This window comes from Cheilinus undulatus, linkage group 6 (genome assembly GCF_018320785.1).
Source record: "Cheilinus undulatus linkage group 6, ASM1832078v1, whole genome shotgun sequence".
Lineage (NCBI taxonomy): Eukaryota > Metazoa > Chordata > Actinopteri > Labriformes > Labridae > Cheilinus > Cheilinus undulatus.
The window spans coordinates 51,006,362-51,020,996 of NC_054870.1; the positions used below are offsets into that span (position 1 = coordinate 51,006,362).

The 14,635-nt window shown below is 39.3% G+C and overlaps 1 protein-coding gene across 1 annotated transcript in view; it reads right to left on the reverse strand.

Annotated features, from left to right (window-relative positions):
• cdh23 (cadherin-related 23) overlaps positions 1 to 14,635 on the reverse strand; it is a 311,828-nt gene that overhangs the window by 92,527 nt on the left and 204,666 nt on the right. The window contains exons 13-16 of the mRNA XM_041789179.1: positions 8,686 to 8,750; positions 6,281 to 6,518; positions 2,796 to 2,901; positions 2,346 to 2,473 (exon numbers count right to left, since the gene is read on the reverse strand). Coding sequence (XP_041645113.1) covers positions 2,346 to 2,473; positions 2,796 to 2,901; positions 6,281 to 6,518; positions 8,686 to 8,750 — 537 coding nt within the window. The remainder of the gene's footprint in view (positions 1 to 2,345; positions 2,474 to 2,795; positions 2,902 to 6,280; positions 6,519 to 8,685; positions 8,751 to 14,635) is intronic.

A 14,635-nucleotide genomic window follows, 5' to 3' on the forward strand; every position in this document is an offset into this window, starting at 1 on the left:
ACGGATTGAAGAGGACAGAGAGAGAGGCATGATGGGAATACAGAATCATCTCTAAATGTTTACATTAATATTCATTTAGGATGATCAGATACAGAGAGACTGAACTTTACTTTCTATGCCATGCAACAAGACCAGCTCTGCTTAACATAGACACTAATAACCAACAAAACCTGATCACAATAAAATCTGTTCTCGCAAACACACCGATGGAAAGATTCTGACCCAAAATGACCCTTTATATTGGAAATGTTCTAAACCAGTGAGGTGAATTATGTCCACTGTTATCCTGCTCAGTGTCCATGAACACATGTGACCCAAACATGTTGCCTTTGTCAGGGTGAAACTGCTCCAACTGAGCATGTCTGAAAGGCGTCCTTCAGACCATCACTGTTGTCATGATTCTTCTTACTCACTGATGTACTGTTTAGCTAAATAAAAACCTTGTCAGGTTAGATTGGAATGTCAACTGGGGGCATAGACTGGCCTTAATGCAGTAGGCAAGGATGGAATGTTTTGAAAGGCTTTGATGAAACCATCTTCCTTAAGCCTAATTAAGACTTTGAAGGATGACATCATCTTTCTAAGGTCTAATTAAGATATTAAAGGATGATATCATCAAAGGCAGGGGACAGAATGTTTTTTGACTTTAAAGGATGATGTCATCTTTCGAAAGTCTTATTAAGGCTTTAAAGGATGACATCATCAAAGGAAGAGTGTAGAAGGTTTTTAATTTTAAAGGATGACATCATTTTTCTAAAGCCTAATTAAGATATTAAAGGATGACATCTTCAAAGACAGAGGGTAAATTGTTTTAAATTTTAAAGGATGACATCATCTTTCTAAAGCCTTATAATGACATTAAAGGATGACATCAGCAAAGGCAGAGGGCAAAGGTGGAGAATAGAATGGTTTTTTTTTTACCTAAATGATGACGTCATTTTTCTAAAGCCTAATTAAGACATTAAAAGATGACATCATCAAAGGCAGAGAATAGAATGTTTTTTTTTTTTTTACTTTAAAGGATGTTATCATCTTTCTAAAGCCTGATCTAGACATTGCAGGATAACACCATCAAAGGTGAAAAATAGAATGTTTTTTTAACCTAAAGGATGACGTCATCTTTCTAAAGCCTAATCAAGACATTAAAGGATGACATCAACAAAGGCAGAGGATAGAACGCTATTTTTAATTCTGAAGGATAACATCACCGAAGGAACAGGGTAGCATGTTTTCTTTAATTTAAAAGTTGTAATCATCTTTCTAAAGTCTAATTTATATAATAAACGATGACATCATCAAAGGCAGGGGATAGAATGTTTTTTTTTTTTACTTTAAAGGATGATGTCATCTTTCCAAAGTCTAATTAAGACTATAACGGATGACATCATCAAAGGAAGAGTGTAGAAGGTTTTTAACTTTAAAGGATGATGTCATCTTTCGAAAGTCTTATTAACACTTTAAAGGATGACATCATCAAGGCAGAGGGCAGAAAGTTGTTGAAGCTTGGTGTGTTGGGCCCTTTTTATCTTCATTTTTGCCAAAAAGAAGGTCAAAGTTGACAACTTTAGGAAAATAGTTGGAACTGGTGAGGTGCAGCCTGTAGTCCTTCATTATGTTTTTAATGTACATTTGAGATGCCCAGAGACTAGCTGTGCTCTCGGCCAACAAGACTCCTGACAAATCAACTATAAAGGCAAGACCAGGTTTTGGAAGATGCCAGTAGAATGTTACCTGCCTAGCTGAACTGTGGGACTGTTTTTCAGACTTTGGGCTAGGCCCCTTATCTCAAGTGAAGGCCAATCTTAATGCTTCAGCATACCAAGACATTCTGGACAATGCTATGCTTTTAACTGTGGCAACAGTTTGGAGAAGGCCCTTTTCTATTCCATAATGATTGTGCTCCAGAGCACAAAGAAGGACTATAAAGACATGGCCTGATGAGCTCAGTGTGGAAGAACTTGACTGGCCCACACAGAGCCCTGACCTCAACCCCATCTAGCACCTTTGGGATGAACGGGAACGGAGACTGTGATCCAGACCCTCTGGTCCAATATCAGTGCCTGTCCTCATAAATGCTCTACAGAATGAATAGGCACAAATTCCCACAGAAACACTCCAGAATCTTGTGGAAAGCCTTCCATGAAGAGCGGAGGCTGTTAGAGCTGCAAAAGGGGGCAACTCCATATTAAATTAAATGGATTTATATAATATAATGTTATCAAAGCCCCTGCTGGTGGAATGGTCAGATGGCCGAATATTTTTGTCCATGTAGTGTACCTGTCTGCATCATGTTGTCCATATTTCTTCAGTCTTTCTGAGTGAGAGTGAGTAACTGTCATACTTACAATCACCTCCACGATGACGGGTACAGTGCTGTTGAGGGCGGGGTTTCCTCCGTCTCTCGCCATCACGGTGAGGTGGATTACCCCGTTAGGAACCTGCTCGTAGTCCAGGGGGCGGGTTACACTGATCACTGAGGGAGAGGGGCCATAACAAGAATTGATAAATAATCATGCAGATGGATAAATAAAAAAATGTACACTACATTGTCACTATATCATCTAAAAATACATAAAAGTATCAGAGGGTTAAAAATTAGGACAACCTCAGTGAAAGTTATGTATTTCATATTTCTGACACATAAATGGAGATAGTTTTAAGGGTTTTATGAGTCAAAGAACAAACTTCAAGATTCAGAAAGCTCAGAAAAATAGTTCCTCTCTGCTAAATGTAAACATAAGTTAGAGAAAAAACACCAGATATGAGGTGAGCGATGTCCTGGTAGGTGAGCGTACCTGCGTATCCCTCTACCATGACGATGCTGAAGAAGTCCGGGACGGCTGAGGCGGCAGTGATGGAGTAGGTCAGGAGGTTGTTAGGAGGAGAGTCCTCGTCAGTGGCCTGCAGGAACAGAAGGAGGAGGTGACATTATCTAAACTGCTCTAGCCTGCGTAATCTTTGCTGCAAAACACCTTTTTGCAACTCTCCTCCACCCCAGCTCCTCCTTTATTCTGCTTCTGACTTCGCCATTGCATTCTGTTGCCACTAATGCCTGCCCTGCTCTGCTCTGGGTTTTTTGCTGCTTCTCTTCCTGCCTCAGACTTTCCTTGTCGGCTCAGGAAAGGCAGGAACGTGTGCTGTTCCTGCGTAAGCTCATGGAAGGGCAGGAGGATCCCAGGACAGCCACACCACCAAACATAAACATCAATAATAAGAGCAAATGAAAAGCTTATAAATAATAAGATTTCCTGCCAGCAGGATATTCTTTGCTTTAAACATCAATTGAGCAGTTTTTTTGGTTGCACTGAGCTTTTATACCTCTGCATGGTAATTTGAATAAGACTAAAATGCCTCTGACGGTTTAGTTTGTGCGTGTTTAATGTGAGCTTTACAGCAAATGTTGGTCTCTATCATCACACCAGGGAATTAGGGCAAGAAAGTAAAAAATATAATAATTATTTAATCATCTGAATCAGGACAAAGTAAACAAGCTGTAGGAGTGAAAACCTTGTCAGAGAATCTTTAGATTATTTTAAAGAGAAACAGGACAGCGGTCCAGATGTTTAACGTGTTAACACAGCGGGGGGCCTGTGGATCCGAAAGGCTGATTAAGACCAGCAGAATTACACAGCTCTAATACCACTGAGATAGCGTGCATGTGTGCGTGCACGTGCATCAGTGTTGGCGTGCCGCTGCAGATGATGGATGTTTCTGGCTGTTAGACGAGCGGTCTGGACGAACACCAGCCGAGCGGAGGACAGAGACTCTAATCCACAACATGAACACAATGACACCCCCTGATTATCAACACAAGCACACATCTGACAGCACAGCGCCTCACTGAGGCTGTCACACAGACACATGGATGTGGACTGTTTGATTTAAGGCCAAACTGATGAGTCAGGGAAAGATTCTCTCCAGAAACTTCTTTAATTGAGTCTCTGACAGGCTGGCCAACAGCCAGAGGCGGTTTTAGCATCAGGGAAAGGTGGCTAACTGCCTGGGGCCCTGTGCTCTAAGGGGCCTCAAATACAGTCATTATAGGTTTACACCACATATTAGGTATACATCTATGATAACTTTAAAGGATTAAGATGCATATTCTCAATGGAAACACGCTGCCAAGAGTTGATAAAATAACATCAAAATAGTAGTCTATTGATAGTAGGGTAGATCTCTATAGAAGGACTGGAACAAAGGATCAGAGGATTACTGTGTGGTCATATGGATCAATAAATCCAAATATCTGATTAAAGTCAGAGGAATGGATGTGTAACCAGCAGTGAGAAGGAACACCTATTTTTATTTTTCTAAGTTCAACAGGACCAGAGAAATTTTCAGATATTAGTATGGAAGGAGTGAAGATGACACAGTCCATAAAGGCAAGGGTGGAATGTTTTATAAATGTTAAAGGATGACATCATTTTTAAAAGAAAGATGGAATGTTCCATAAACTTTGATAACATCGTCTTCAAAGGCAAAGATTAAATGTTTTTTACATTTTGATGACAGCATCTACAAAGCCAAGATGGAATGTTTTAGAAACTGTAAAGGATGACAGCATCTTTAAAGGCAAGGATGGGATGTCTTATAAATTTTGATGAAACATTACATAAAGGTAAGCATGGAATGTTTATGAAATTTAATGACACCATCTATAAAGGCAATGACGGAATGTTTTATTGACTTTGATGACATCTTCAAAGGCAAGGATAGAATGTATTACAAAACTTTAAGCATCATCTTCAAAAGCAGAGGATGGGATGTTTATAAACTTTGATGACATCATATTCAAAGGCCAGGAGAGATTTTTTGATCAACTTTAACGGCATCATCTTCAAAGGCAGAGGATGGAATGTCTTTAAAGCTTTGATGACATCATCTTAAGAAAGTGTTATAAACCTTAAAGGATGACATCATCTTTAAAGGAAAGGATGGTATGTTTTATAAAATTTAATGACATCCAGGAGGTCTCAAAAGAACCCAGAACAACATCTAAAGACCTGCAGGCCTCACTGACTCAGCTAAGGTCAGAGTTCATGATTCAACAATAGAAAAGAGACTGGGCAAAAATGGCATCATGGGGGATTTCCAAGGCCAAACAACTGCTGACAAAAGACAACACAAAGGCTCGTCTCGTTTGACTAAAAACATCCTGATGATCCCCAAGACTTCTGGGAAAATATTCTGTGGACTGACCAGACAACAGATGAGCCTTCTGGAAGGCGTGCGTCCCATTCCATCTGGTGTCAGTTTGTTGTAGGTTCACATATGTCTGATCCTTAGCAGCAGCCTACATTTGTAGCCTGGTGTTTACCTCCTCAAAAATCTAACTACACATGTAACAAACTGCCATTATGAGTCAGTTTCTCCAAATTGGTCATGAAACTCCTGTGTCCGAGCGCACCTGAATGCAGCATTCTCGCAGCACATGGAGAGTGACAGAGAGTGATGGAGAGGAGCCCAGATGAGTTTGGAGTTGCTTGAAAGGATTAGGGAAGTTTTGACGGACTTTATTGTTTCCGTGAGACACGTGAGTTTACATTTATGCATGTTTCTGTGTTTACAATGTTGCTGTTACTTGCAGATTTTCATAGTTAAAGTGAATGTATTCGATGTGTTTCTACCTTGATAATGGTGCTAGCTTTTTGAGCCAATTAACCCAAGCATAGCTTGTTAGAGTGGCAACGCTGCATTTATTCAGTTGTTTGTGCAAAGATTATTCCAGTTTCTAGTGTGATTACTTTCTGTGCTGCAGATGTTGTATTTAGTGAGCTGAATGACAGTGGCACATGATGCATAGTTTATTGATTGCTTGGTGTTCGTACTAGTTGCTATATTTAAGCTAAGCTAAGCAATGTGCATTTCTATCAGGTCTTTGACCCTAGTTATTGCTACTCTAGTTTCTAATTTTCTAATTTATGTCTCCTTTATTTCTGCTGTAGAACCACACACACAAACTCAAGTACACATACAAATGTGTAAAACTACAAGCAAACCAAAGTAAAGGCTGTATATTTCATGCATTGCTGCAACTAAAGAACCAATAAACCGTTCGAACATAAGCTTGGGCTGCATCTCCTTTTACACCCACACCTGTGCATTGGAAATAGTGTCCTGGCCAGATACCCTGAGGTGCCACCCCTTTGGATACAGACATACTCTCATACAGCACATCTAAACAATGAAAACTGAGAGTTCTGTGATGGTTCACCGTGTAACATCAAATTTGATCTCAGATTCAACACAGACGTATAAACCAGGCTGTAAGCGTTCTCACCCTGATGCGAGCGACCGGCTGCACGGCCTGCTCATTCTCCCTCAGAGAACCCACGTACGCCTCCTTCTGGAAGAGCGGAGCGTTGTCGTTCACGTCCAGCACGTTCACACGGATCCTTCCTGTCGTCTCCTCGCCACCACCGTCCCTTGCCAGCACGGTCAGCGTGAAACGCCTCATCAGCTCGTAGTCCAAAGAAGCCCGCAGGATGACCCAGCCCGTCTCCTCGTCCAATGAAAACCTGCAGAGACAGACAGGTGAGATGGAGACAGGTAAACTCAAGGAGGAATTCTCTCACCAGAAAAGAATAAATCACTGTTTATAGGGGTTGTTTTCAGTCCTGAATGTCTGTGGGGGGTGGGGAAGTAGGGGACAGCCATGAGGAATGAATGAGAACAGAGGAAAGTTAGAACTTAACAGCTCTAAATGGATCTGAAGGCTGCAGTTATCATCAGAACATTTCTACATACTAAAGTACAAAATGGACTATACAGGAGCGGCTCGTCCAGGCTTTAGATAGAAGATTTTTAATTCATGTCATAGCTGTTTCTCAGTGACTTTTGAAAAATGTAAAAAAGTGTTTATTTCACATTTTTAGGGACACTTATTTTTATTAAGAATTAAGATTGTTTTAATTTTTGCAATTTAAATGCTTGTCATAAACAGTTCCAACATGGCCTTTTGGTAAAGTTTTGCTCTGCGCAAATCACTGCTGTCCTCCCCAGGGAACTCTCCGCTGCTGCCTAACGTCATCTGCAAAGAATCTATTATATATTAACTTACAAAAGATAAATGACTAAAGCAGATTAGTACCAAAGCAATAATAAAACAAATAAAACCTAAAACAGAAGTACAGCCAGAGCCCAAATACATAAAAATCATAACAAATGAATGATCCTGTCCTACTGGTTAACTAAGAATCTAATCAGATGCATTGAATCTTAATCAATATTATTGATTAATAGGACTAAATTATTTTAGTTTTACAAGGTTTTCACTTTGATCAAGTAGTAGGTGGAGGTATGAAACGAAATTTGTTTAAAGGATGGCATGTTTATTAACATTAAAGGATGACATCATCTTCAAAGGCTGAGGACAGAATGTTTTAGAGACATTAAAGGATGACATCATCTTCAAAGACAGAGGACAGAATGTTTTAAAGACATTAAAGGATGACATTATCTTCAAAGGCAGAAGACAGAATGTTTAATAGATATAAAGGGTGACATCCTCTTCAAAGGCAGAGGACAGAATGTTTTGTTAACATTAAAGGATGACATCATCTTCAAAGATAGAGGACAGAATGTTGTATAGACATTAAAGGATTACCTCATCTTCAAAGACAGAGGATGGAATGTTGGTGAAGTTGGGGATATTGGGGCCTTTTTCCCTTCATTTTGGTAAAATTGTAGACTGTAGTTGGCAATTTTTGAAAAGTGGGTGGAACTGTCAACTGGCTCCTCACCATTGTTTTAGTCTGTAATTGTGTGATTGATTGATTTGGTCTGTGATTGTGTGATTGATTAATTTAGTCTGTGATCGTGTGATTGATTGATTTGGTCTGCGACTGTGTGATTGAATGATTTGGCCTGTGATTGTGTGATTGAATGATTTGGTCTGTGATTGATTAATTTGGTCTGTGATTGCGTGATTGATTGAGTTGGTCTGCGACTGTGTGATTGAATGATTTGGTCTGTGATTGTATGACTGATGTGGTCTGTGATTGTGTGATTGATTGAGTTGGTCTGGGATTGTGTGATTGAATGATTTGGCCTGTGATTGTGTGATTGAATGATTTGGTCTGTGATTGATTAATTTGGTCTGTGATTGCCTGATTGATTGAGTTGGTCTGGGATTGTGTGATTGATTAATTTAGTCTGTGATCGTGTGATTGATTGATTTGGTCTGCGACTGTGTGATTGAATGATTTGGCCTGTGATTGTGTGATTGAATGATTTGGTCTGTGATTGATTAATTTGGTCTGTGATTGCGTGATTGATTGAGTTGGTCTGCGACTGTGTGATTGAATGATTTGGTCTGTGATTGTATGACTGATGTGGTCTGTGATTGTGTGATTGATTGAGTTGGTCTGGGATTGTGTGATTGAATGATTTGGTCTGTGATTGTATGACTGATGTGGTCTGTGATTGTGTGATTGATTGAGTTGGTCTGGGATTGTGTGATTGAATGATTTGGCCTGTGATTGTGTGATTGAATGATTTGGTCTGTGATTGATTAATTTGGTCTGTGATTGCCTGATTGATTGAGTTGGTCTGGGATTGTGTGATTGAATGATTTGGTCTGTGATTGTATGATTGATGTGGTCTGTGATTGTATGATTGATTGATTTGGTCTGTCATTGTGTGATTGATTGATTATGTTTGTGATTGTATGATCGTGTCTCTTACTGGTCAGGTTCGTCACTGAAGTAGTACCGTACGACCCCAAAGGTTCCTGCGTCTCCATCTGTGGCCTGAACAGAAACAGAATAAAAACTGTCATTATTCATACGTTCATATTCATTTTCATATTTTGTTTGTTCTTGTTCCGCATCTTCATTTCTCCTTTTCACTGTGATTTTTTTTTTCTGGTTATATCAACAAAGCCAACATCAGCATTATTTCATGGTCTCACATCATAAGAATAAAACTGCAACCTTTGATTGAAAAACAAAAAAGAAACTCCTCTCCTGCTGGGAGTAGCATGAACTCTTAACTCCAGCTTCGGCTGATGCTGGACAGTTGTCCTCCTCATTTGATTCTCAGCTCTGAAAAGTGCTCCTAAACTTTGTCCTAAGTCCTGTTAGGTACAAAATAATCTCATGTAGAAATCTGGGGAGAATTCAGTACAATAACAGTTCACTAGGAGGCCTCAGCCACATTAGAGCTGAAGGAGAAGAGAGGCCAAACATCTTCAAACTTCAGCCATGTCCAGCTGTCCTCCTGATGAAGATTTGGATTACGGTTCGAAACACAGATTTAACTTTAAACTGGATTTTATGTGTACATCTAGATCTCTCTAGATCTGTGATCAGTTAATTATAACCCTGATCATCTCAGTCTAACGGAGAAAAGTTTCTTTTTAAGCTTCATGTTAATAAACCTGTTGTTTGTGGGTGATGTTAGCAGATGTCAGATCTGCAGATGGTCGTTTGGTAGTAGATTTATCACTTCAAGTACCATTCAGAAGTGTTGATTGGATGAATATGATAGAACTGATATATTCTTATGATCACATGACTTGCCTCACTTTAAAAACAGCTTCAACCGCCGTCACAGTGTCAACAACACCCCAACTCACACATCAACACAACACGTGTACGTGAACGGCATGGAAGCGGTCACACCGCCACCATCTGATCAGGCTGCAGCTCTTCATGATCCGGCGTGGCGGTGTTTGAATGTTTGTGTGTATGTGTGTGTGCGTAGCTGTGAGTGTGCTGATGGATGCAGGCTGCAGAGAGCTGTAATAGAGTTTCAGTTGAGCAGCTCTGCAGTCACTTAGAGGGTCAAACAGGAGCGTGTCTGCAGCAGCACAGGGCTCACCGTGATTCACTGACAGCCCTCTATAACCCTGCTTGTGTTTGTTAGTTAGTGTGCTTTTTCCTCCAGACATCTGTGAATAAGAAGGCATCCTGGTGTATAAAACAACAGAAACGCTCCGAGGTAACAAACAGCAGTGAAATTTCCGTACGTGCTGTACTAAACATGGATGCTAACTGTGAAGCATCTTTAAAACGTCATCCCTCACACCTACAGGAATAAGATCAACTTAACGTCCTGATTCGCCCAAGATCCTCCTGTTTGCATACGCCATGTTTCTATAAACCTTTAAAACGTCCATGTTTGACGTTTGAGTCTTAAAGACTAATTGACTCCTCAGAGCCTTTTTCAGATGTCAGATTTAGTCCAGCGAAGTCAGATAGAGTGAAACATCAGTGGACCCAGCACAGATCCCTGTGGATCCTCAAACCCAACAACACACTGACAGGCCAACAGCAGGAAGACTTCCCTCTGTGGGGGGCGAACAAGAAGACACAGTTCATAAAATACCTGGGTTTGTTGAATTCAGCAAATTCAAAAATCCGTCTTTAATCTCAGATTCTAACCTTCATCTGAGAATTCTGTATTGAACAAATAATTCTGACCTTAATCTTAAACATCTGATGTTAATGTCAGAATTTTAACTTTGACATTAGAATTCTGACTTAATCTCAGAATTCTAACTTTGATCTCAGAATCTGACTTTGATCTCAGAATCTGTCTTTTATCTCAGAATGCTGACTTTGATCTCAGAATGCTGACTTTGATCTCAGAATGCTGACTTTGATCTCAGAATGCTGACTTTGATCTCAGAGTTCTGTGTTTAATCTCAGAATGTCTCTCCCTTCAGCTCTACAGAAACATCTACTTATTTTGAACAAACATTAACCTGTTAAATAAGATTATTAAAAAAATATTTCTTCTTATTGTTTATGTAAATGTGTTTGGTTCTTTTGTGTATCTACGTGTTCATGATTTACTGATTTCTGAAATTGAATCATGACGACCGTGAAAGAGGAAGGGGACCACATGTGGCTCCTGTGTCCTTCCCTGATCCAGCTGTTTCTGTGCTGTTCTTCTGTCTGTTCCTCTCAGAATAAAGGCATTTACAGTCATGTATCTATATTTACTCTCACAGATGGAGCAGCATGTTTATTTAGCCCCTGCCCCTCTATCCCGTCCTCTAAACATCCTGCCGTACATCTCTGAGCGCTGTTTGGACTCGCTCATGTTAACCTCTGAGCTCTGACTCGTCCTGTCCTGATGACCTCATCATTAAATGCCACTCAACCACACCACTGCATCCCTCTACCTTTATCTCTCTTTCACCTCCAGTCTCCCCCGTCTCCCTCTTCTCTTCAACATATCTCCTTCAGCCCCCCTGCTCCTCCCCCAGGTGAGTGACAGGCCCATAAGAGCTCTGAAGATAGGGAGAGAGTCAGAGTGATGGCCATGGAGGAGAGAGAGAGAATAACGGCACTCTCTCTCTTCCTTTAAAGTGGACCAGCAGCAGATGGACGGGGGAGATCGGTCTGTTTGGGGATTTCTAACACCGGGGTATTTTACATTTGCCCCTCAGTGCCAGGACGGATTAAAGAGTTCTCCATTTGTGAATAAAAGGAGACTGGAAAACGTCTGCTCAGAGAGAGAGAGAGAGAGAGAGAGAGAGAGAGAGAGAGAGAGAGAGAGATACATTTAGGATGTTTTCACAGCCCAAACGTTTATTTTTTTCCATGTCTCCTCTTCCTCTTCTCCTCTGGTCTGTGCTCACATCAGTACCATCATTCAACACACTTTTAAATGCCCATAGTCTGAGAGTGGGTGGAGCTATTTGGGTTTGAAAATCCAGAATCAACATTTGCTTGGCTTTGTGCAAAAACAAACAAACAAACAAACAAAAAAAAAACTAGGCAATACCATGCAGATTTTACAGAACTGACACAGACATTAATGCTGTGACAGCAGTTTTAAAATACCATAGACATCCTCCATGGTCCAGTTGACAAACAAATCCAACAGATGGCAACTTGACATCAAAACAAGTCGGATTAATATGGTTCATAATGTCTGTCTACTACCAGCAAGGTTTCTCCAGAATGTCAGGAGTTGGATATGAGCCATGAAACTGTGCAGTAAACGAGGTAAAACACTGCAGCAACACCCGTCTTCAGGAAGACATGACACTAGGCTATTAGCAGTAGCAACAGCTAGGCTCACCAGGCTTATCTGTGTCATCCAAACCAGCAGTGAATGACACTGTTGAGTCAAAACTCCCCTATGTTTCTAAACTGGATCAGGAGATCATAAGCAGCACTTTATGATTTATTTATTCAGATATGAGCCTAACAGCAGGGCTGAAAACAAGACTTCAGACAGACAGTGTGAGTAACACTGCTAATCCTCACATCGGCCCATCCCAAGACAACAGTACCTTTTTATGCAATTAATAAAGCAAAATGTCATTTTTAGAAATACAATTGTGCTTATAATAGTGAAACCAGGATATTATGATAATAAAAGTATGAAAAACAACAGTAAAAAGGACAACAAAGAGGGATATTCTAAGTGTAAAAAATCTTAATATTAAATATTTTGATATCATTATAGTTGCATTACCATAAATAAATAAATAAATATATATCTATATATATATATAAATCTATCTATCTATCTATCTATCTATATATATATATATATATATATATATGCACATATATATATACACACACACATATATATATATACACACATATATATATATAAAGAGATATATAGATATATAGATATATCTATAAAGATATATCTATATATCTATGTATATATATATATTTATATACATATACATATATAGTTATAGATAGATAGATAGATAGATAGATAGATAGATAGATAGATAGATAGATAGATAGATAGATGCCATGTGAAGATTAACCGGATTAATCGTGATTAAATATGAGCCACAATTAGCATAATTTACTTTCACTTTAACCAACATGGTTAAGCAACATCAGTGTGTCTCTGCATGCATAGAGATGTAGAAATATTAAGTCCACCACTGCACCTTAATGTCTCAATTTAGTAAAAAAAAAAAAACAAACAAAAAACAAACAAACTCACAGACAGCTCAGTGGACAGGTAAATGACCATCTGAAACATGTTTTAGCAACCATTTACATTTTACTGTTCACATATTTCCTTTAAATCCATAAGAAGTTCTTTTTCTGTGGTTAAGTTTATGTGAACCTTCAAACACCTATAAAAACAGGGTGTTTTTAAACTGAAAGCTAATTACCCTTAGTTCAAGACAGGAGAAACATCCAAAATTATACAAGAACAGTTTTAAATGCAGAATAGTGGAATTTTACTATGCTCTATCATTTTCTTATTTTGGTACCACATTGACCCTGCTTTTCACTGACTGATCAGCGTTAATAAAACCATGGTCTAAGTTTATCAGAGTTTGTTCTAAAGAGTGAGAGCAGCAGAAATAAACAGTGAGAGCCTGGAGTCCTTAAACATCAGGGATATTTCTCAGTCCACCAGTTTGGTTAAATGATGTGTTTCCTTCTTCACAGGCTCAGCCGGCGGTCAAACACAGCTGCCTGTGCTCCAGTCTTTTACTGTATGTGCTAACGGAGCCGTGGTGGCGTGTTTGATGATTGGACGTGTTTACCGAGAGAATCAGCCTCTGGAAATTTAGCCTGAAATATGAAAGAACGTGTTCAGGACATTAAAGTTTAGAGTCACATTAAAGAGCCACAGAAATCAGAGAAAAATCAATAATAGCAACTTTACCAGTCCAACAACAGCTCAGTGCTGTCTGAGTCATTACTAGGAATACAGGGGCAGGAGGCCATTTCTGATTGGCTCGTCCCACAACAGAGACAACTGTGATAGGTGAGAAGTCGTCTATGTAAAAGACCTGATAACATGAAAAACAGGCAGATGACGGAATTGTTCTCATAAATAAAATAATATTTTAATAGTCACTGTAATAAGGGATCGTCAAAACATGAATAAAAGACTTCAAATGTATCAATCACAATCACACATAAAAGAATGACATCATCTTCATCACCAAGGAAGGAATGTTTTATCAACTTCAGAGTATGACATCATCTTCATCAGCAAAGAAGGAATGTTTGACAAACATCAAAGGATGACATCATCTTCATCAGCAAGGAAAGAATGTTTTATAAACCTCAGAGTATGACATCATCATCAACAGCAAGGCAGGAATGTTTTATCAACTTCAGAGTATGACATCATCTTCATCAGCAAAGAAGGAATGTTTCATAAACTTGAGGGGAAGACATCATCTTCAACAGCAAGGAAGGAATGTTTTATAAACCTCAGAGTATGACATCATCTTCATCAGCAAAGGAGGAATGTTTGACAAACATCAAAGGATGACATCATCTTCATCAGCAAGGAAAGAATGTTTTATAAACCTCAGAGTATGACATCATCATCAACAGCAAGGCAGGAATGTTTTATCAACTTCAGAGTATGACATCATCTTCATCAGCAAAGAAGGAATGTTTCATAAACTTGAGGGGAAGACATCATCTTCAACAGCAAGGAAGGAATGTTTTATAAACCTCAGAGAATGACATCATCTTCATCACCAAGGAAGGAATGTTTTATCAACTTCAGAGTATGACATCATCTTCATCAGCAAAGGAGGAATGTTTGACAAACATCAAAGGATGACACCATCTTCATCAGCAAGGAAGGAATGTTTTATAAACCTCAGAGTACGACATCATCATCAACAGCAAGGCAGGAATGTTTCATAAACTTGAGGGGAAGACAT